General features: G+C 39.6%; 1 protein-coding gene across 5 annotated transcripts in view; it reads right to left on the reverse strand.

The window, feature by feature from the left end:
• LOC122775663 (voltage-dependent calcium channel subunit alpha-2/delta-1) overlaps positions 1 to 16583 on the reverse strand; it is a 115102-nt gene extending 98519 nt beyond the window's left edge. For all 5 annotated transcript variants that reach the window (XM_044035738.1, XM_044035737.1, XM_044035735.1 and 2 more), the window contains exons 1-3: positions 16260 to 16583; positions 9823 to 9904; positions 8536 to 8652 (exon numbers count right to left, since the gene is read on the reverse strand). In XM_044035738.1, the coding sequence (XP_043891673.1) occupies positions 8536 to 8652; positions 9823 to 9904; positions 16260 to 16366 (306 nt within the window). In that variant the 5' untranslated portion in view covers positions 16367 to 16583. The remainder of the gene's footprint in view (positions 1 to 8535; positions 8653 to 9822; positions 9905 to 16259) is intronic.
• Between the last annotated feature and the right edge of the window lie 6940 nt (positions 16584 to 23523).

The following is a 23523-nucleotide window of genomic DNA, read 5'->3' on the forward strand; positions in this document are numbered from 1 at the left end:
GTGGCCACTGTGACACACAATGGAGCTGTTTACATGGAATGCTTGATGTTGCGACGGGAAATCAGCTTCCGTTCTTCATGAACATTATGGGTGAACATCTGTGGCACCATTCAATAATAACGTGTACCTTCAATTATCAGTGTTGTACAATGGACAATTTCATTTGTAACAGTGTGGAATTGACCGTTGTTTTCAAAATGACCAGGGACACGAGATTACAGCTTCAGCTGTGTGTCTGAGGTATCCTGTACTTGTACTTTGTTATTCACTGCGCTCTACAAGAGAAAAGGCCGTATACAGTACACACCTTCAGGGACTAGGAATGATGACAATGACAGAACCAACTACGCCAGTTTTGCTGAGTCTGTCTTTAAAACAGCATTTCCATTCCCAGAGATGTTTTCTTCAGTATAAGAATGCATTTTATAAAAATGTACAATATGTGTGTATATGCAATGTAAAATGGCAACAACCGCATCTTTTCTATCCTACTGGCCTCTGGACAGTGAATGTTTCACTCGCTGAGTCACACTCACACATCCATACAATGATGATGCACCAGGAGCAGTGAGAGGTTTGGTGTCTTTCTCAAGGACACCTCAAATCATCCCAGGGGAGCCACAGATCGAATAAGGAACCCTGAAGTGTGGCACAGTGAAATATTTAACATGAGATAAGGTGGAATAAGGTGAGATAAGATAAGATAAGATAAGATAAGAAGATGCCAGGGAAATTAACTTGCTGAAGCACCTATTATTTGTGACTGTTGAAATGATGACGACGATGGAAGTAAAATAGTTAGAAAACATGTGTGCATTTGTATATAACGGTGTCTGAAGTGGATAATTGGGCCCCCGGAATCTTCACAATACCTAATCTGGCCCTCTCTGGACACCCCTGCTTTTACCTGACAGACAAATCAGACTTTACCAAACACACACACACATAGTAGTAACGTACTGCTGTCCTGTACAGTTTCAGTGCTACTGGTTGACGTATTACTCTAAGTAATGTTGCAGACCAGCTCATCAGTCACTCGACAGAGTTCTTCACCTCAGGAGCAGAATGCAACTGCACACACACACACACACACACACACAAAGAAAAGCCTTGTACACTTGTATACAGTGATGCGTGAGCCCCAGTGTTTGTCTGTCTGCAGTGTTTTATCAGTTTGCCTTCAGCTTTAATGGCTCTGCAGCATCAGTAATCAAGTTTTTAATTACAGTGTACACAGACAGCGAGACAAAAAGAGAGCAGGCTGGGGACAAGGGAAGGTGAGCATTACCCGGATTAGCTTGAGGCAAAACCCTTTCAATATGTAATCAGCTGCTTTTGAAAAAAAACAGCCCCGCACCGCTTCTGTAAAAGAAGTAAATATTGACTCTAATCACGCACAGCGCCATCAAAATGTCTGCATTAGTGTATGCTATGTGAGTACCCTGCAGTGTCTACATGTTCCAATTAAATAGGAATAATAATGAAAAAAGAAATCAAGGAGGAGTAAGCCACTAGGGGGCAACTCCAATAATTGCAAAAATAACTGTTTAAATTGAAGTCTTCTACTTCTCACTTGATTTATTACACAAGTAAATATTGTCCTGAAGAGATAAAGTATTGATCACTAGTTTTAGCTCATTTCCAATAGAACATAATGCCAGTTTTTGTAAATTCTGTTCCCATTTTGAGGGAAATAGTGAACGATTGAAAGCATCTATCTGTTCATTTTGCTACTGAACAACTACGGGACAGGACAAACAGAACCTATGACCAACAGATTTCTGCCCACCCTATCTTTGCCGCAGGAAGCAGAAACAAGGCAAGGCAACGAATGTGAAACTCAATAGAAAACCAAAAAACTACTGAGAAGAAGTCATCTATTCACATGTTAGGGACATAACATCTATTGTCGACAAGTGGGGGGGTCACCAAATGGTCAGCAATCACATTCCAGGCTGTACTGGAAACCAGCTCTCTCTTATCAGATGCTGACTATCTCTAAATCTGTCAGAATCCGTCCTCGACTGTTGCCAAGTCTCAAATCTGTGTAGACCACATGAAAGAAGAAATGCATATAAGGAAAGCAGAGTCAACATACCCCGTGTAAAACAATATAGACATAGTTAAGTTTAAGTTTAAGTTTAAGGTTTGATTGCTTATCACAGGCCTCCTGTGCAATGATTTGAGTTCACACAAACAAAAAATTGACTGATGCGTGTGAAACAGTGTCACCATGAGAGTGAAATAGTGCTGTACTCATGTAAATGTAGTAATAGTAAAAAAGTCCTTTAGACCCCGTTCAGACCCGGTATTCACATTCATCCGATGTTAACTAAATGAACCTTAATTGGGAGGGGTGGGAACCCCGCAGCTCCCTGGGTCATGGTGCCCTCCGTTACTCCCTGCTGATTCTCTCTTGGGGAGAATCAGCAGACAGACGACATCGTATTCATTCATGAAATGATCGTGATGTGCGACCGGAGATGAAGGACATATGTAAAATTTAAATCCAGTGCCAGTGATAATAATGAGTAAATTATCATCAGATGAAAATATAATGCACAGCCTGCAAATTATGCTTATGTTGAGGGAAAAGTGGTATAATTGTCTATACAGTAGCTCCACATAGATTTGTCTTTCAATTAGTGAGACACTGGATCCTAAAGATACCGAGGAGGGAAACACTTTATATATAATATTATTTTGATAGCAGTTCCCTATTTAAACTTAAGTTGCCTATTTTACCTACAGTCCCTCTGATTTATTTGTAGCCGCAGCCACAATATTAACACTAATCATCTCAAGATTTCATTTTCTACTACTTAAAAACCTTTGTGTATTTCTTCTTGGGTCGGCTGTCCTGAACGGACAGTGGGTGCGGATTGAAGCCTGACTTCAACAAGACATTTAACCATTACAATGACTCTGATGCTGTTAAATGAGGGTAAAAATCCTGTAGTTCTGCTTTAATGTGATGTGAAAAATAATGCACCGTTGAGAGAACAGGACACAATGCGAACAAGAGACTGAACAGACAATCTGATTGAGAACAAAGGGATATTGGGTAAGTATTTATACAAACAGTATAGAAGACAGACAGTTATACACAGACAAAGGTAATTAGGGTGAGAGAGCAGACAAAGACCAGGGAGTGGTGAAGTCACATGACAGAAGACAAGAAGTGAGTATGCAAAAAAAAAAACAGGAAGTGACAAAATAAAGCAGAAAATCCATAAAATCAACAAAGATAAAAAAGACAACACCATTAACTATGGGACAAAAAGAAACTCTAACCAAATCAGGACAATTCCAAAGTAAAAGCTAAAAGTCAAACTCAATCAAAGCACTAGAAATAAACCAGAGGTCAAGTGACACCAGTCTGAGAGGAAAGAGGAAGTAGCTGCAGCCTCTAAAGCCTCTACACATGCTCCTCTCAGCAGTCGCACATGTCTGTGTGTCGGTGAGTGTTCCCTGCTGAGCTTGAGCCCAGGCATACGTTGTCAAACCTTTGATAAAGCAATCACTCTGAACAGTGTGGGGCCCGAGTACTCATTAATAATGCATGTGACACTCTGCTACACACTTATTTATAGAAGCGTGAGGGGATATACACACACAGACACATGCTTGCGTTGCGTCACACACCTGTGGAAAGGTAAACTCTGGGGCCTCTCAAAGGTCACCCACCGCACCAGAGTTAAAGATCGGAGTCAAAGTGTCTCGGTCCAGAGTTCCTTCCAAGTGCATGTCAGAGGAAATGAACACGAAGAGAAATATTGGAACATATATTAAGTTCTGCTTTTGCTGGTAACTGAGGCTAAAGGCCCAAGATCCCTGAAGTCCATGATTAATATTCCAGGAGGTCCAGATATAAAGAAAATGTCCTCAACTAAATGTATGGAACATGATAATATCTAATAGGGCTGCGTGATTCTGGAAAAATGAGATGAATTGAGATCAAGATTCTCTGGCGCGATTTTTTTTTCACAAATCAAAATGTTTATTGCACTCATGAACAAAAGATTGGAAACATTCAATTTACTCATTCAATTAAAAGTGCCAAACAGTGTGATTTGCTTAGGCCCTGAACATGGCCCTGCATAATGGGCCTATTGTCTTATTGCCTATTCTACTGTATTGTACTCTATTGTATTGTAGCGGTGGCTAACGTGACATAAAGCGCGTTTCCACTAGCTCGACTCATGGCGTCGTAACCGGGATAAATGCGTGACTGATTGGACAGAGTGCCGTCGCAGGAAGAGGCACAAGAATTAAACTGAACAAAGCCGAACTGTAGATCAGTTAAAAAGACTTAACAATACTGAAAACGTGGGTTCATCTCCGACATTTAGCAAAGGAAATGTCTAAAATCTCATCATTTCACAGAGGAGTCTGGTAGTTATATCCTCCTATGCTTATGATTGAGCTCTTTTAATGTAAATTGTATTCCTTTATTAACTTTACTCTTTCATTGTGAGCATATTAATGTATTTATGTAAAACACATTGAGTTGCCGTTGTGTATGAAATGTGTTATACAAATAAATCCTGTCTTATAAAACCAAACCAGTTGTAAGAAATGGAAAATGAAATGCACATTTGTATTCTTTGATTCAAAACCTGCGCTCTCTCCATCGCTCTTTTTAGTCCACTTATTTTTCTTAGTCTTCTCTGATTATCAGTTTATTCATCCGTTCATTCCCTCTCCTCTCCATGTAGCGCATGAGCCTCACTCGCTCACAGACCGACCGCTCGATACATAATGATTGACTGAACATTTCACCGCACATGTGATTGGTCCGACTTCCCTGGGTCTGTCGTGACGTAACGGCTACAAAACACAAACAGGCGGTCAACGAGTGGCAATTATCAATGACTGATGGAAATGGCTCCGGGTCTGGGTCTGGATCTGGACCACAGAGACCTCCGCCGTAGAAAGACACGGAGCAATAATCAAAAATATGGTGACCGACTATTTCCTGAGCTCTTCTCATCTGCTCTCGTCCACCAATCTGCCTTTGCTCGCCTCTCCATCCATCCGCACCGAGCCATCGCATGAATCCCCTTTTTTTTCATATCATCCATTTATCTCCCCAGTCATATGTTTCAGGACAGAATCCAATATCGTCGTGCCCTGAGGTTACACACTCGTAGGAGATGATGAGACACAAAGACGCAATAAAAGTAAGGAGTGACTGATGTCCAGGGGTTGGGCGGAGCCTCTGCAACAGGCCGGTTGACCCCTGACTTATCAACTATACCCTTAACACACATGAACACACACACTAACACAACCCATGACTTGTACAGTGAGGCCAGTTTGTATCCTCGCTGCTTACACGTCTCATGGCACCAGTTCATGGAAAAATGATAAGAACACCAGCGTGTTTACTTAGCATACAAAAGACAGACACAGGCAAGAGATGAGTGTTTATGAACGTTCATAAATAACTCGCTCTCCAGCCCTAATAAGACAACAATGATGAGGCCTTATAAAGCCAGGGGTAAAGACTGCCGTGAACTCCCTTTGAATGTGTAAAAACAGCTCACTCTCCTACTATAAAGCATCTCTGACCCATTTATGTAGAAAAAAAAAATTAGATGATGAAATGGAAAGAGAGGGAGAGAGAGAACGAGAGAACCTCCCCAGGGTCAAAGCTCTCATTACCACACTGAATCCAGCAAATGAAAGATTTCAGTCCTTGCTTTTTATTCCTCTTTGTGCAAGCTTCAGTTAGCCTTATTACTGCACACGCACGCTATATAATCACCACGCTAAAAATGGACAAAGTCTCCCGGTTTCAAAATAACTACCGTTTTTGAGCCTCGAATATTTGAAAGCAGAAGTTCGCGAGCATCACCTGCGACCAGGAACCTACTGTCAATCACATGGACTGATCTCCACTGTCTATTTTCATCTACACTGGGAACATTCTGTACTTAAATGAAAAGGAAACATTAATGTGTTCTATCAAAGAACACCTAAAAGTAGTTAGGGGAAGTTGAGATGGGTGCCATTAACTGTCATTGTAGTCGGAATTCATGGAGCGTTCAGGAACCCTGACTTCTATCTTTCTTCTAACCCTAACACAGTCACACACAGAGCTTTGTTATGATGGCTAAAAATGGCTAGCTCAAGATACTTTCACGTCCATGTTTTTTCCTACTTGTGAACTCGGGGATGTCGTCACTCCCAGTTCTGACTTCCGATGTAAATGGAACAGAGGTCAAGTGAGAAGTAGAATCTCATTTCTACAAACCCAAAATTCTACATACACTCAATGTAAATATGTTCTACACACATCACCATTGAAATACAGGTGGACTATTACTAAAGTATTGCAATAAAACTTTGTTCACGCTGCTGTGTGAAGTCTGAGCAACAGAAAACCCACATCTCTTGTAATTAGCAGTACTAATTACTTATTTCAACTAATCACTAATACCTTTTCAGGTCCAGTGGGTAAAATGTAGGTACATGTATTTAAATTTTTGGCAGAAATGGAAGATGGCATAATTATACTTTATTACATTTTTCATTTTCTTGTGTACAATCACTTGATTGTATACATTTTTGTTTTTCAGAAACCCACAATGTGTGTGTGTATATACATACATATATATATATACACGTGTGTGTGTAAACATGTAAAAAGGGTATATATGTATATATATATATATATATATATATACACATATACATATATATACATATATGTATGTATATATATATATATATATATATATATATATATATATATATATATATATATACACACACATATATATACATATATGTATATATATATATGTATATATATACATATATGTACACACATATGTAAACATGTAACAAGGGTGTAGTTAATCTTTGAATAGAACTCAGGATTATAATATGTCTCTCTTACCAACACTAAACTATAAGAAGTGTTGTACCCTGCAGCTAAAGCTCTCGGGGGTCAGTGTAGTGGTTCATTGTTCTCCTTGTTAGAGTCAAACAGCCAAGAACAACAGGCTCATTTACTGGGAACATTTTAACTTTCTTGGTTAACCTCGTTCCATCTCTCCTCAACCCTAAGGCCAGATTCTCAGTTTAACAACATAGTGCAAAATCAAGTTCATTTCATGGGTCCAGAGATTCACATACGCAATATTAATAGCTTTAAAAGTCAACAGAAGTTATGATTAATGATAATGATAAAATGTTACAAATATAACCATTCATTAAAATAAAATAAATCAACTATGATACAAAAAAAACATTTAATATTGTATGATTGAGGGAGGACAGTGGTATGTATATATATGTTTATATATACACACAGATATATATAAAGTATATATATCGGTCAAAGTAAATTAATAAATTAAATGGGAACAGGCTCAGAAAACAAAACATGACGTTCAGAAATCAAGGAAGGGAAACGACACTGCAGCTTTTGCATTTCACCGTGATTAGCTGGGATGTTTTGATTTTGCGAGCCACACTGCGTTAACATAATTACGTTGCACTTTCTTAAGCCTGGTTTGTACTTCGTCATTTGACACTAGGTGATTATTATCACTTGACAACGCTTAACAAGTTGCATTTTCAATTTATGCTCTGGCAGAAGATTCCAGCCGTCTCCTTGGCAACCAGCCACATCCCATCTTCCAGCTGGCTCTTGTATCATCCCGATCAGTTTCAGAACATCCTCCTGTCCTCCTCGTTTATTGGTATCTATACACAGTATGAGCTCCTTTTATATTTGATAAGGAAGTTTTTATTTTACTTTTATTGAGAAGACAAAATATGACAATGTCCATCATCCATTTCTTGTCCATCTTGACAAAATCTTGAGTATAAATCAAGCTTTAGCCCTCTGTGCTGCCTACGACGGTAGCGCAGTGGTCGAGGGAGTTGTCGACTTGGCAGTCATGGGTTTGATTCCCGACTCTGCAAGTCTGCATGCCAGTGTGTCAGGGACTCTAATGACATATTCAAATGTGTTTACAGGACTTTAATATGGAGTTGGTCCCCATTTGGCAGCTATAACAGCTTCCATTGGAAGACTTTCCTCAAGTGTCCCTATGGGAATTAGTGTGCATTCATTCTGTAGAGCATTTATGAGGTCTGGCACGGATGTTGGACGAGAAGACCTGGTTCGCAATCACTGTTCCAGTTCAAGGTGCTCGATGGGGTCAGGTCAAGCCAAGTTCTTCAACACCAAACTCATGAAAGTGTGAGTGAAAGTGTGTGAATGGGTGAATGGCAAACCTGTAGTGCAAAGCAGCTTTGAGTGGCCATCAAAGCGAGGAAAGCTACATACATACAAACCATTCACCATTACCTGCTTATGTCAGTGAAAAAGCAGGTCTGACAGGGACATCTACACGACTTAATATCAGTTTGATTATTGAGTAATATGCATAGTCAATTCTACAGCTACAAATGACGGGAAACACCTCCGTGTCTCTCAGCCCTCCGTGTCTCTTCCTGCTCAGTGTTCACACTAACACACTGACAGCTGGCTCCTCAGAGTGGGACGAGTCTTACCTTCAAGGCAGCAGATCTCTTGCGCAGCAGCTGTTCAATGTTCCTGGCTGCTCTGGCCACCAGCTCCTCCGCATCGTTTTGCTCAACACTGAACAGGTGCTGGTTACTCAGAAAAATCTACACAGAGAGTAGAGTCTAGTATAGTATACAGCCACACATGCAATTATCATCACATGTTTACACATTCACAATTCTAAGGTGAAATACGCGCGTTAAATAAGATGCTAAATTAACGTTAAATTAACAGAAATATATATATATATATAGTCATTTAATAGACTAACTGAACAGGTTGGATTAATATTTATTAAATAGTGTATTGTAGCAGATACATAATCAGCCACATACACTACTTACTGCAGGGCTATTGAGGCCACGCCCCCTACACGCACAGTGCATTCATATGCTATGGATGTATTACAAAAACTGGATAGAGTACCTCACCAGCATATTCTAAAAGGGAAGTGGGTCTGTGGGAGCGCTCTTTTTCGTGCAGCTCTACGACGAGCCCTAATTCTTACTTTAATAAAACCTTCATGAAGAGGTTATTGACGCAGCTTTTATGATCAGTGTTTTATTTTAAATCAGCAGTAGTTCTGCTCTGGGCGTAGAAAAGCAGGCTTTTATTACATCTCAAAGTTGACGATAATTTCGTATTAAAAGAGCGAATCTGACTTTTGATTTTAATTGTACAGTACAACAGGTTTCCACACGATCAGATATCAGTGCATACAGTACTTTGTACAGATGCTCATGTCTGATTAATAGATCTCTGAAACATAGCTGCGAGGAGATGTGCTTTCAAACGGTTACACCGATACGTTGATCTGAGTGTTTTATTTTCAAAACAGGGCGTTGATGTCCTTAAAAATCCGCTTGACTGCAGGATTTTTCGCGTAAATCCCTTAATTCAGGCGTTAAAATTCAGCATCATGTAGTTTGACTACAGATGAACGAGTGACGGAAAGCCTGATTGCAGTCGGATAACCTCTTAATAAAGGTCTTTTAATAAAGTAAGAATTATGGCTGGTCGTAGGAGCACTCCCACAGACCCACTTCCTTTATTGAATATGCTGGTGTTTTCATTTCTGCGTGTGTTTTGGGATTTGCGTGTGTTTTCTGTCTTGCGTGTGTTTTGGGGTTTGCATGTGTTCCTCCTCCTGCATGTGTTTTGGGTCGTTGCCTTGCATTGGCACCTGTCGGTCACCACACATCCTCTCCAGACTCATACTCAATGACTTGACAGAATGGTGTGTGTGTGTGTGTGTTGTGTTTCACTGTTTATACCTGAGTGAGGCTCTTCCCAGCTGTGGCCGTGTCTGCCAGGGTAATGAGCTCCTTCTGCATCTGATCCACCCATTCTTTAATCCTACAAGACAAAGCAATGCTCGCACTGAATCTCAGACGTCGCCGCAACAAAAGGAAACTTCAATGTGCAATTAAACTGTCAGTCAACAGGATCATCCAGTCACCACGGGCATCAAAACAAACACGGCCAAAGCGGGGAACAACTCGACCAATCGAACTCGAACCAAATACAATATCTTCTACTCCTTCGCGTGTCACTGGGTGTCAGCAAATGTGATTACTTTCATTGAGTTCAAGCATGAAGTCAAGCAATCAGCTGAAGTGTCCGGCGATGGCGATGTGAGAGGACAGGTGAGCGGTGCGAGGTAGCAGAGCTGCGGGGGGGGACATCAGGTCCTCCTCACCCCTCTGCATCCAATCATCTTGTCAACACACAGTGAACTCACATGCATTAAGATATACTCACACAGTATAATATCTCCCTCCTTGTCTCCGGAACACAATTGCAACGGATGGATATGCGCGAGGGCGCAACAGAGACACTATACTTAAAGTGACACGGTGAATAATCGGACTCATAAATGAGGTGGACCTGGTGAGAGAGGTGAGCAACAGAAAAACACAACCAGTGCGCATGCAGGTGCATTAATTCACCCCCTATATGCTGCCATGCTTGCACACACAGATATAGATAGTGACATTAATATTACATGAGGATAATAACAGGTTTGTATGGGGCAGCCCCCTGTATACACATTAATACAGATTGAGCTGTGCGCTCCGCCTAAATGGTAAAGAAGTAGGTTATACTGTGAAATAAACACAAAGCAGAGGTGCACACCCTGACAAACATAGAACCAGAATGTGCAGCTGCATAATGAAAGTCAGAGACATTACACTAACAGTGCGAAACACCGACACCGACACTGCAAAGGGAGGTGGCAAGAAGCAGAAAAGGTACAGAAGATCAAGAAGACAGAGGAGGAATTAGAAAGATTCATCAGGGACACAAAATCCACAGTGGGTGAGGAAAAGTGAAAGCAGGAACACTTGTGAAGAAAGATGAGATACACTGCATGAGAGGGAGAGAGAGAGAGAGAGAGAGAGAGAGCGTACCAGAGGGCATAGCACAGTTTGAAACTGTTTAGGAAAAAAAAGGAAATCGAGACACCACAACAGGGTCAGAACACGATTCAGCTGCATTTCCACGATTCCCAGAGCAACACTTTTCCAGCTGTGGAAAACACGGATGCTGACGGTGACAGTGGAGAACTTAATGGCTCTGGGAGGCAAATTAATAACAGCTGCGGTGATTAAGAGTCATCCATCCTAATGTTGAGGTAAATGTCTGTGTATACTGTATATACTGTGCATATATGTATATGTATATTGTATTTTATTATTATTATTGTTGTTATTAGCAGTTCCAAACAGTCTGCTACTGTGAACATCCTTGACAGATAAATCAAAGTCAATTCTGGCTTCACACTGAGCCACAGGGAAACTAACATGCTTCTTATCGTTGACATTTTCTTAAATCAGAGAAGCAGAGGATTTTTCTCTCAACATTTTAGCTGCTGTAAAATCCATACTGCTACTAGTGCGAATCTGTAAAACACACAGGTCCCATGGGCTGATGAATCTCTGAGAGAACCGTGGTTATGCTGCAGTATGTATGCATGTGCAGGTCGGCCAGAGATAAAACTTCAGAAGACTATATGAAGTGCATTTCTAAATACTGAATTCAGTCGTACTGTACTGTATGAACTGTGTGTGTGTGTCTGTGCACATATGCTGAAGACTGTAATGTGCAGACAAAGGTAGTTTGCAGTAAAGTGCTCACTCTGCTCATTATGCACAGTCAAGGACTATAAAGCTATGAGCACATTGCTTTTTACGAATATTCACAGTAAATTCTGGTTATTAAATACCCTTTAAAGCTCCAGTGTGTAACATTTAGGGAAGGTTTATTGGTAGAAATTGAATATACTACCCATACGTTTGTGTAAGTGTATAATAAAGTAGAAAAGCACTTGGTGTTCGTGGCCTTGGAAAAAGCCAGTTGTATAGGCTTAAGCCAAAGTTCTTGCTCCACAGAGTTCACTGCAAACAAAGGAGAGCAGGAGGAATAGAACATGGCAGATTTGAGAAGGTGGAACAGTGGAGAGTTGTGAAAGAGCGTTTACATTATACAGTATATGGTTTGTGAAGGCCACCATAGCTCCCTGACACACATGGAAAACAGAAGGGTGAGTGGAGGAGTGGAGTGGCGATTTATGCAATCTGCAGGCTCGCCATGAGACACTAATTATTATGAATAATTAATCATAATCTAAATTACAATTTGAACCAAAGCAGCTAGAACAAAATCACAGAACGGACATCGGACATAAAAATCTCTGCCAAATCAAATATACGGATCATTTGTTGTGGTGAGCCCTCGAGAAGGAGAATCCTCAGCCCTAATTTGTATGCACTGGACCTTTAAACAACAACATGGGTTGTACACGGGCAGAAAAACCTCAGTACATTTTTTGTTTGTCCTTAAATTGTATATTTCCAAACATTGCTTCAGTTCCCCACATGGTTTTATACAGCGACGCTTCATAAATACCACGAGGTGAGATCTACTGTCAGTCTGTCACAGCTGATCTATATGAAGTCACATCACCCCCTGAAATTGTGGCGTGTGCTTCTTATTTTAGCTCTTTCGCTATAATCGTTAATTTAGTGAAGAGCGGCGCTCATTATCTCGCCATCTGCTCCACTGTTATTATATTGTTAAGTCTCATCACTGGCTAAAATAACAATGTGATGATTCAGAGGTGCCTATATAGTTATAAAGCCATTGTTGTTGTGCTGATTTGGCAAAATGTTTCTGCTCTGGTTCCTGAGCTTTGATTACTGCAGCCTCTAGTACTACACTGGATAATTAAACACATACACACACACACACACACATACAAATGGCAACTGGGTCAGACACTGGCCTACATTGTTTTTCAGACACAGGGAGAGCAAATGGGAGGAAAACACAAAGACGAGTGTGGAGACAATACAAGAAACAGGGGAGACAGATGTGGTGCCACTATGGACCTGAACGAAGTAATGAGTTAGCCCACGGCGCGTACCTCGGTGGTAGATAGTGTTAAACTACAGTCTAATTATACAACCTCACTGAAGCACAGACAGGAGTGGTCCAGTCCAGACAGCGAAGCGGAATGGGGCATGGAAACACAATAACAGTAACAACAAAACAACCTGCAGAGCTCCGCTTCAGCTCTGCAGCCCAGACACCAACACACAAGTGGGTAATGTAGTCTAGTAGTCCTCAGTGTGGCCTAAATACTGAAAAACTATATATATTGATATTAAGTTGAAGGCTTTGGATTTTGAGCTTTTACCAGCCTAATATCTTATATATATATATATATATATATATATATATATATATATATATATATATATATATATATGTATATATATATACATATATATATATACATATATATATATATATACACATATATACATATATATATACACATATACATATACATATATATATACACATATACATATACATATATATATACATATATATATATACATACATACATACATACATATAGATCTATAGATCTCACGCCACGCAACCAAGCCATCTTGGCAGGCAACAGCGCTGCTCATATACATACATAGACATACAAAACTGTATATAAAACGGCCGCATACAATATGTGATTGATGTAAACCCACAGACAACAGATTCCTCATGTAGAGTGATCACTTCACATCAGGTGCTCTCATTCATCGCGATAGTGAACTTCGCATTCATATTCACAGCTTCCTGGTCGGCAGTTATAGTTAAATTTAAGGCAAACGTTACTCCTAAAGTGTGTGTATCAGTGGCGGTTGCTGGGCTTTCCAAACAAGGGAAGCTCATTTCAGACCCACTTATTTTTTTATTGTTAACGCTGTCAATCAAAAAGTGGTTCCGCCTTTCAGATTGTTCCTCCAATCATCAAGCTTCAGCCCAGCGTCCACAGAGACGCTGAGCTTCCCTGGAAGTGACACTTTTACCGCACTCACCTGATCAGTGTCTCTTTCACCACAGTGAAAAAAACTATTCTGGGATGTCTCATAGAGATCAATTGAAGCTGAGCTTCTACTGATTTTAATGTGTCATGTGTCTGCTGCACAAACACATGCATTTCCTCATCAGAGAGAGACACGGCCATTTTCCACACACATATTCCAACATGATTAGATGCATCCCCTTTATATCACTGACTTAAAAGACCTATTGTGTATATTACAACTTGAGAGATCTGAGGAATATCAACAGGCAAGAGGGAAAACCTTTAGGTTTAGACTACAGAGGATGACACAGCTCATACATTTTCCTCTGCTCAGGATTCAAAGGAATATTCCTCCACATCCTCAGATAGAAATGGACTTCAGCAAACAATCCAACAAGAAGAAAAGGCCATGGAAATAAGAATGAGTTTATTCTGAATGGTCACTATAGTGAAAACAATGCCAGTGTCCATCATGAATATAGAGTCCTGCGATTTGGATTGGACATCATAGTCCAACAAGAACAATACAGTAGAGGCAAAAGTTGAAAACAATATTAGCCATAAAGATTTGGTTTTCATTCAAGATCACTTTAAACACGTTTAAAGATGAAAGCTCCTGACTTGATGTTCCCTGTTGTTGGTATGTTTTAAATCAGTGTGTTATGAGGCTTAGGGTGAGTCCGTCTGTATGGTCAACTGAGTTTATTTTGACACATGTTTGAAGTGTTTTGTTCATTTAAGTGAGTTCATTCATTCACTTTCCACCACTTTATTCTCCACATGTGGGTTGTGGGAGGAGGTGGAGCCAATCCCAGCTGACATGGGGTGAAAGGTCGCCAGACTTACGGCGACAAACAACCATTCAAAGCTACGGCTTCTGTACTATCAGAGGAAGCCAGAGCACCCAGAGAAAACCAGTGACCTTCTTGCATTTGAGTGACTTTTACATTACAATTTATTTCCAATTAAGTCAACCACCTTCACCAGTACACCGGGAAGAGATACGCTCAGGCTGTGTTAAGGCCTGAATAACACAATTCTATCTCATCTAAAGTGGTCATCCTGCACACAAAATGAACGATTGAATTTCTTAAACAAGTTGGTTCCGCGGCTTGTTAATCCTTTTAACTAGCACTGCTCCATCTTGGACTAGACTCTGCATGTGACTTTCTCTATAAGAGCACCACGCATGGGTGGCACTGTATATGGGGTAGAAAGTATGGCTACCATCACATTGACAGCACACATGCTAAATTTACAAAGTAGCATGTTAGCTTAGCATGCATAGCATACATCTTACGACACTGCATGTCGGTGCCCTTTTCGTCAGCTAAATCATAAAGAAGACATTTTGAGTTTAAAGTCATCAAACTATCAAACTACAATGTATTAGAACCATAACACAAACTGGAGCCAAGTATCATTACACAACCAAAACATGACAATAGTGTTTATTCAAGCCCTACACAGACTGAACGAGGCGTTTTCAAACAGCAGTTAAAATACTGACTGACACAACTTAATTTAAAATGAACAGGTGTCTTTTTTTTATGATATCATGAAATGTTGAGCTGTGTTTTTTTTAAAAAAAAACATTTAAACATAAAATATCTAAACTCCTCTTTCATGTATCGCCCATGTGACAGTTGTGTTTTACAGGCTTGGCTCAGGAGTACACATACAGCTGATTGCTCCAAGAGACGGGAATACACACATGAATACCAATGCACACACACCTCTCAGATATACACAGTATTTATGTGATCCCAGAATTCATCCCAAGGGGACACCTCATCCCCACAGGTGTCACTGAAGACGCAGCATCAGCCAATGCACTGGTCCATTCCTTCACCTGTGGGACTTTCAGTGTCTTCCAGTGTCAAGATGAAGAAACCTTAACTATATATATTTTGGAATACAAGTTGCATCCTACAGTAAACAGAGGTGTGGACGTATGGGGATTTTTCTTCTCACAGTGTGTGATTTTGTAAAGGTCTCGTGGTTTTATTTTGAGCCATGTATTAAGTGTTTGAGTGAGTTTTGTAAAGTGAGAGCAAGAGCAATGCACAACAACAACAATGTAAATACAGCCAGCAACACTGTGATGATGTCCACCCTTAAAAGATCACCACGGGTGCATGAATGAAAAAGAGCCGACCTGCCCACCCCGACACGATCACGCCCCCACGCGCACACGTATACCGTGCAGCCTGCGCTGCAAGTGGCTCATTAAATCAAACACATGCATCCAAACGACAGAGTCTGTTAAAAATAAAGAAAAGAAAAAGAACAAACAACAACAACAACAACACGGGATTACAGACATATACTTACATGAGCTGGGTCGGAAACTGCGATGCCAAAGAGCCGCTGAGCTGCCAGAGCAGGAGCAGGAAGAGCCAGACTCGCAGTCTGCAGGTAACCATTGTAAAATAAATCATAAAAAAAAGAAAAAAGGGGTAAAAGAAAAGGAAAAGGGGAGGAAATTCCCCGACGAACGTCAACACCAAAATGTGATCCACTCCCCACTGGTGCCGGTGAATGGGAGAGAGGCAGTGTGCAGCAGAGAAGGCAGCAGCGTGAGTGACAGAGAGTCTGCTCCCTCACAGATTAACAAACCCTGACACCTCTAATCTGATCAGCCGGTCAATCCACGGCTCTAACAGGTACTGGAGCTGGAGATCCCTCCCTCTCCCTCCCTCACTCTCTTTCTCTCTCACTCACACACACACTTTCTCACCCCCCTCCCTCTCTCTTAGTCACACACACATGCACACATGCACACGCGCGCACACACTGTTGTCTCTCCCCTCTTTTCCAATCCAGAGGCACAAAAATAAATCACACATGTTCCTCACATTTTATGTGGTACTAATTACTGCCATTATTGACATACTGCAATTTATACTTTTACTGCTGTGGGTTGAATATATATATATATATATATATATATATATATATATACATATATATATATATATATATATATATATATATATATATATATATATATATATACACACACATGGCTGAGCAATAATTTATTACCATTATATGTGTATCACAGCAGCACGAGGTAGACCGATTAATAGATGGTTATATTTATAGTCATTGTAAGTAATACAATTAAATTCTAGAATAAACATATATATATTATACATATATATATTATACATATATGTATATATATATATATATACACACATATATGTATAATATATATATACAGTATATTGGTACATGGGGTGAAAAAACTAGAACAGCCTCAGTACCCCTCTCAAAAAAGTCTTGACCAGATGTGAAGAAAAACAAGGATCTGCAGTGGAGATGCATTCAAAGACAGACAGCTGAAAGTAGGTAGATGCAGTGGCTCTGAGCTTTCTGTGTCAGTGCATACTGTTTAACCTTGTATGTGTTTGGATCGCAGTCCTGCACGGGTCCATTTTTTTTTTTAAAACCCTGCTCTCGTCCATACCTGTGAAGCTCCATGACAGAACACACCTGTTAACTACTGTTGTTTTTTACTCGCACATTTACAATACACATTTGAATTATCCATATCTGACAATAAAACACACTAAAATAAAAATGCAAATAAAACGCAATTAAATACACTCCATGTGCACGGAAAAAGTGCCATGTGCTCCACTTTATTCTATATTCATTGCACATAGCGATGCAATGGAGCCATGCAGTGAGTGGCAAGCTGTCTTTTTTCCATCCATCCATTTTCTACAGCTTTATCTTCCACAGGAGGGTCGCGGGGGGTGCTGTGCCAATCTCCGCTGACATAGGGCGATAGGCGGGGTACACCCTGGACAGATTGCAGGGACACACATAGAGACAAACAACCCTCCGCAGTAATTACTCATTATGTTATATTTTTATTTATTAATTTACTTTCACAATGCACTGTTTTGTGGTTGCTCCCCAAAGACATACCTGCCAGCGTGGATACTATTCTACCAGACAGGGAATGTCCGCAAACACAAACACTCACGCTCTCATAAACTTTGTCAGGGGATATTTGTTTACAGTCCGCGATCATCACCTGTCATCGCCTCCCATCATGTGATTCTCTGCTGGTCTAATGTCTATTTCTGTTTGAAAGCAGACACTTTTAATCGCTGCCTCTCGCTGACAGTTAATTGTTTAACATCTGTAAAGAATTGCAGTACCAAAATGAACTGGGAAAACTTTATAATCTAACATTGTATCATGACAATTATGGATATCAACTCATAAGAAACTTAATTGCCCTACTTGAACAAGTGTTTGTCTAGTCTTGATGGGCCCTCAAAGCTGCTTCAAATGTGGTGTGCACTGTTGCATACACAACCTGTATTCCCTTCTGTGGAGTTGCACATGATTCCATATGTTTGATGCCTCCCTGAAGAAAATACCTACAAATGTGGCAGATAGTAGATGCACTTGTCACTTAGCTGCATATGTGGTTTTCCTGTGATTGCTTTTACCTCCTCTATAAAGAAACATCTGACTCAGATGGTATATATATATATATACATACATATATATATATATACATACATATATGTATATATATATATATACATACATATATATATATATATATACATATGTATGTATGTATGTATATATATATATATATATATATATATGTATGTATGTACGTATATATGTATGTATATATATATATACATATAAAAATATATATGTATGTATATATATATATATATATATATACATATATATATACATATAAAAAAACAGTTACCACAGTTACAAGCACACATACATGCAGGTTTTGCTCTTTAAAAAAAAAAGAAAGCCCTCTGACCTTGCAAGTGCCTCCAACCTTGAGCGATGGGATAATTTAATGGCTTTGATAGCACAATCTTTGCCAATCACTATCAGTCATCTGAGCAGCGTGAGTGACAGCGAGCAGTGAAGCCGTTTTCTGTGGGAGTTATGGCCAGAGTGACAGATGTACATATTGATTTCACACACATAGCCTATAGTGTAAATGAGCAAAGTACAGTAAAAAAAAAGCCCAATAAAATGCAGCGTCATTAATCATTGAAGTGTTTTACAAGACTGAATTGGTGGCTGTGTGTGAGTGTGTGTGTTTTTCCCCCTCCTGTCCTATAATGCAAGTAAACACAACACACAATCAAACGCTATACATTTTTCTTTTGGCTATCCCTCAGGAATATCAATGAAGAAAAAAAGAAATTGAGGATCACACTTTGCTAATTGCTCAATTCATAGTGGTTTATGTCAAGAACAAGGAGCTGAGTGTGCGGTGTGTCCTTTATTTTTCTTTTCATATTTCATATTCTCTGATTTTGTGTCTTTGCTTTGTGAATTTCCTATTCCATGTAGGTATTCTGTCTACAGTGTATATAATATTCAGATTTATCATATTTATATTTCATATTTTTCTTTCCTAGTGTTTATAATGCATACACATTCATCTATTGTGGGTCTAATACCTTATCTTACCTTATCTTATCTGGTATAGGTAGACGTTTATAGTTCTGCCTACTCCTTTTCAAACATGAGACGAGATGTAAATGTCTGTCTGTCTGTCTGTCTGTCTCATGCCTTTGCTTCTGTGCTGTTCTTTTTAAAGCATTTTATTCCATGGAATGCATTTATGCAATGAAAACTCAAACGCACACATGTATGTTGACTACAGTGATAATGATATGAATTGTATGGAATGTATGGAGAAAAAAAAGAAAAAAAACATTGAATATACAGTAAAAGCTATCATACCACTGGAGGACACATATGTTTTAATTTAAAAGACAGTCAACACTGTGTGTGTGTGTGTGTGTGTGTGTGTGTGTGTGTAATATTCAGGTCTGGAGGGAGGGTAGGGCAGCACAAGCAGGATGCTCGGGGATTTGGTTATCAATCGTTGCCTGGCAACCACACACCATCCATCGCGCCCCCCCTTCTCTCTTTGTCTCTCCCATCTCCATCCCCCCACCACACCCCTCCTCTTTCTCCTCTCACTGCACTGCATTGAGGAACTCATAACCCCCCCACCAACATTACACATCACCCACACTCGCTCTCAAACACCTTCCCAAACTCATTATACCCAGTGACTTTGGATGCACCTGCTGATGAAATGGGGAGTAAAAGTGAATTTTGTGGGAACTGGAGAGGTAGCAGTGTGTAGAGGAACATATGTGGTTCTTCTTCATCATTATTATACAGGAACACCTCGTATCCAGAAGAGTAAGAGGTGTCAGAATGCAGACTGCACTGCATGCTACACCTCTCCCTGTATCTGAGGTAGAACGGATGGTATCCACGTGACAGTTTCTCTTTCTCTGAGGCCTGTTGTTCCTCACAAAAGCATCATACATGCGTACATGCATGTATATGCAAGTAATGCTATGAGACGGGACTGAGGGAGCGTTTGTGTGTGTGTAGCAGCAGAGCAGGGGCGGGGCCGATGGGGACAAGAAGCTTTTATTTTGTCAGATTGTTGAGTGAGCGGGTTTTTTTGAGCAGCAGGGTGAACTCCGGAAACTTTTCACTGTGCGCTTTCTTGTGTTTTCAGTCAAACTGCATTTGCTTCACCGGCACCATGTTGCTGCTGCTGCCTATGTCTGTCTCGTGAATCACTTCCTGTGTGCAGTGTGCACATCCTCCAAGGACACGGAAGTCAGACGCTGTGAGAAATGAGACAGTCCAGCGCACACACAACTCACCAAACCACCTTCTTCTCCTAATGAATTGTGTCAGACTGTGCTAAACGCTGCCCTCCACAGGTCAAAGCCCTGAATCACAGCTGCTGCCTAATCAGTCAAAACATCTGAAAAATAGAATATAATATGATATAAAATAAATATATTTCACTTTTTTTTTAAATATCTGCACTGGCAGCACCCTTGGACTGCACACTGTTCACCTCGCACTCCTGACGTGGTTGCACTTTCCTATGCTCATGTGTCCTGACGGGAAATTGGGTTTAACCATTTTGACAAAATCCGGCTGCCAAATCCACACCTGGAGGACACAGCCTTGACTATTGAGACACAACAAGTCCAGAGAGAGTTGTGTGGCGCTAAAAGACTTTGTGTGAACCCATTAGACCATGAACTAAATGTTACCGACGTCACATTACATTTGTATTTGAAAGTTAATCACCGCTGCTTTAATGAATCCAAAATTAGTTATCACATCAAAATCCAATACTTGAAGATAGAACCAGTTGAGAATGTTGTTTGATAAAACACACTGCCCTCTGGAGGTGATGCAGGAGAATTGGTTTACCCTAATAGACTTTTTTTTCTTTCTTTTTTTATAAAGTGCACCTACAAAAATTAAACTATTGTAAGGTTTTCAACAAATGCAATAAAGTTTGTCCATGTACGCGTTCACATCTGGAGGCAAAAAGATAAAACTCCTCATATTCCTGTGTTTTAGAATCTAAAACTCCATATTTAACAATGTTATTTACCAGAATGTAGTGTTTCCTTTTAGTGCAGGGTTGTTTGATCACATAAAAATTCATCCAGTGATAAAAACAATAACATTACACTCTGCTCAATTCCACTAAGTATCATTAGTTGTTGATTTTGTTTGTTTATTTGGTTAAATTCAGTTTTAAAATAATCTTTATATATAAAGGAGAGATTATTTCAAAACTGAAAATTTAAATGTGCAATGTATACAGCCCTTGTACGTATTTAATTCTTTTTTTCTAATCTACTTCAACATCTTATTTTATATTTTAAGAGTAGTAAATTGTCTGAAACCACGCTGCAGTAACACAATCATTACCGAGTTTTGGGATCAATAAAGTATCTATCGATCTATTTATCTTGTCTATATATTGCTTACTTATTTGTGGTTTATAAATTCCATAATTTACTTTGCTTTATCCATGTGTTGACAGGATTATAGTTAATTAACCAGAATAAATATTTCCTATGGGAAGTTTGTACCTTTTTCAAAATACCGTGAGTTACACAACAATGGTCTTCTCCTTCACAGCCAGGCATTAGTGATTTGGTTGAACCAACGCTGCCTCTCAGTGGCCATGTCTTTATATTGCAGCTCTGTGGAGCAGCAAAAAGCTAAAAATAGGGGTAGTATTTTTGAAAAAGTGTGCTTCCCAACCTCAGTTTCTTTTCTTTGTTACGTGCCCACTTGTGACACTTGGTCCTGTTAGCATGAGGTCCCGTCCCCCTACGAGTGGGTCTAAAAACTGCGGAATTAGCTCAGACCAAGTGTGTACTGTTAAAAAAGATCTGAAGGGACCATTGGCCCCCAGGAATCTTCAAATCTGGCCCTCGCTAAAAAAGTTTGGACACCCCTGGAGTAAAGGGACGAACAACACAACTTAACCCAAGTTCTTAACACTGCAAAATTCTCCTTAAATGACCCAGTTAAGGAAAAAATGTAGGAGGTGAACAACATTTGACATACGTAAACAACACTTACCAAGAATGATATATGGTCTCCAGGATGTAGAGACGATGTCATCATTCGATGGAAAGACCACAGTGACGGTCTGAGTGAGAAAACCAGTGCACAAACAACTGGAGTTAGACTGATTGTCACTCAGGGCTTCGCATTTTGACGGTCAGTAGATTTGAAAGCTTTGATTTACAATGATACTATAGGGAAGCCAATGTTCCCAACTTGTGCTCAGTACTTCATATGTGAATAAAAAAGGAAACACTCTGAATACAGATTTAATTAGAGACACATAAATTCTACTTTCACATCAGCTAGTTTTCACTTGAAAAAGAGAAGAAAAGAGAGCAAATCACTCCTCAGCTTAGCTTCTCTGCACTGGGTTAGTCATTTTATGCACATGTGAAGCTCTCTATAATATATCCTCCTCCTACATTATGGATGTTTTCATATTCTATTCAGTGAGACGGACAAAAGGAGAATCTGCAACCATGTGTGTGTGTGTGGTGTGTGTGCAATCTGGACCCAGAAGCAACTTTAAGAGGCATGCAATTGTATGAGTGTGGCACGGGTGCAAATTAAAAGTACTTATCTTCCCAAAGAGCAAAGTACAAACTCTGGAAAACACGTATTTGCTGATCAGCCATGAATGCTGTGTAGGTTCAAACACTTTATGCAGCCGGCGATCAAACACAGGTGTGCAAAATCAGCCAGAGCCAAGACACACGTGCCCGAGTTAAAACACTCTATTTTATTATATATTTAATGTGTTTGAGTTGACCTGTTATTATCAGTCTTATTATGAACTCTTTTGTATATTAATATCATTTTTTTTTTTTTCCAAATATAAAATAATGTGGAATGGAATGAAATCTGGAGAGACTATGACTTATGTACCAATTTTATTTTCAAATGTAATTTTTACTAATAAAAAAATTGCCTTGATAAAAAACTTTAAACTGCATTTTATCTTGCATGGTCGTTGTATAAGTGAACATGTTAAGTATTATTATTATTACAACAACATAAGTTTACATTCAGTAAATATTATTTAAAATGTCTGGAACAATTTGTATATCAATGTTTATCAATATATAACTGCATTATTATACTCAGGATAAATCAACAATGCAGCTCCATGGTCTTTATTTTTATGTTGTAGTTGACATTTTTG

The sequence above is a fragment of the Solea senegalensis genome, linkage group LG10 (genome assembly GCF_019176455.1).
Source record: "Solea senegalensis isolate Sse05_10M linkage group LG10, IFAPA_SoseM_1, whole genome shotgun sequence".
Taxonomy (NCBI): Eukaryota; Metazoa; Chordata; class Actinopteri; order Pleuronectiformes; family Soleidae; genus Solea; species Solea senegalensis.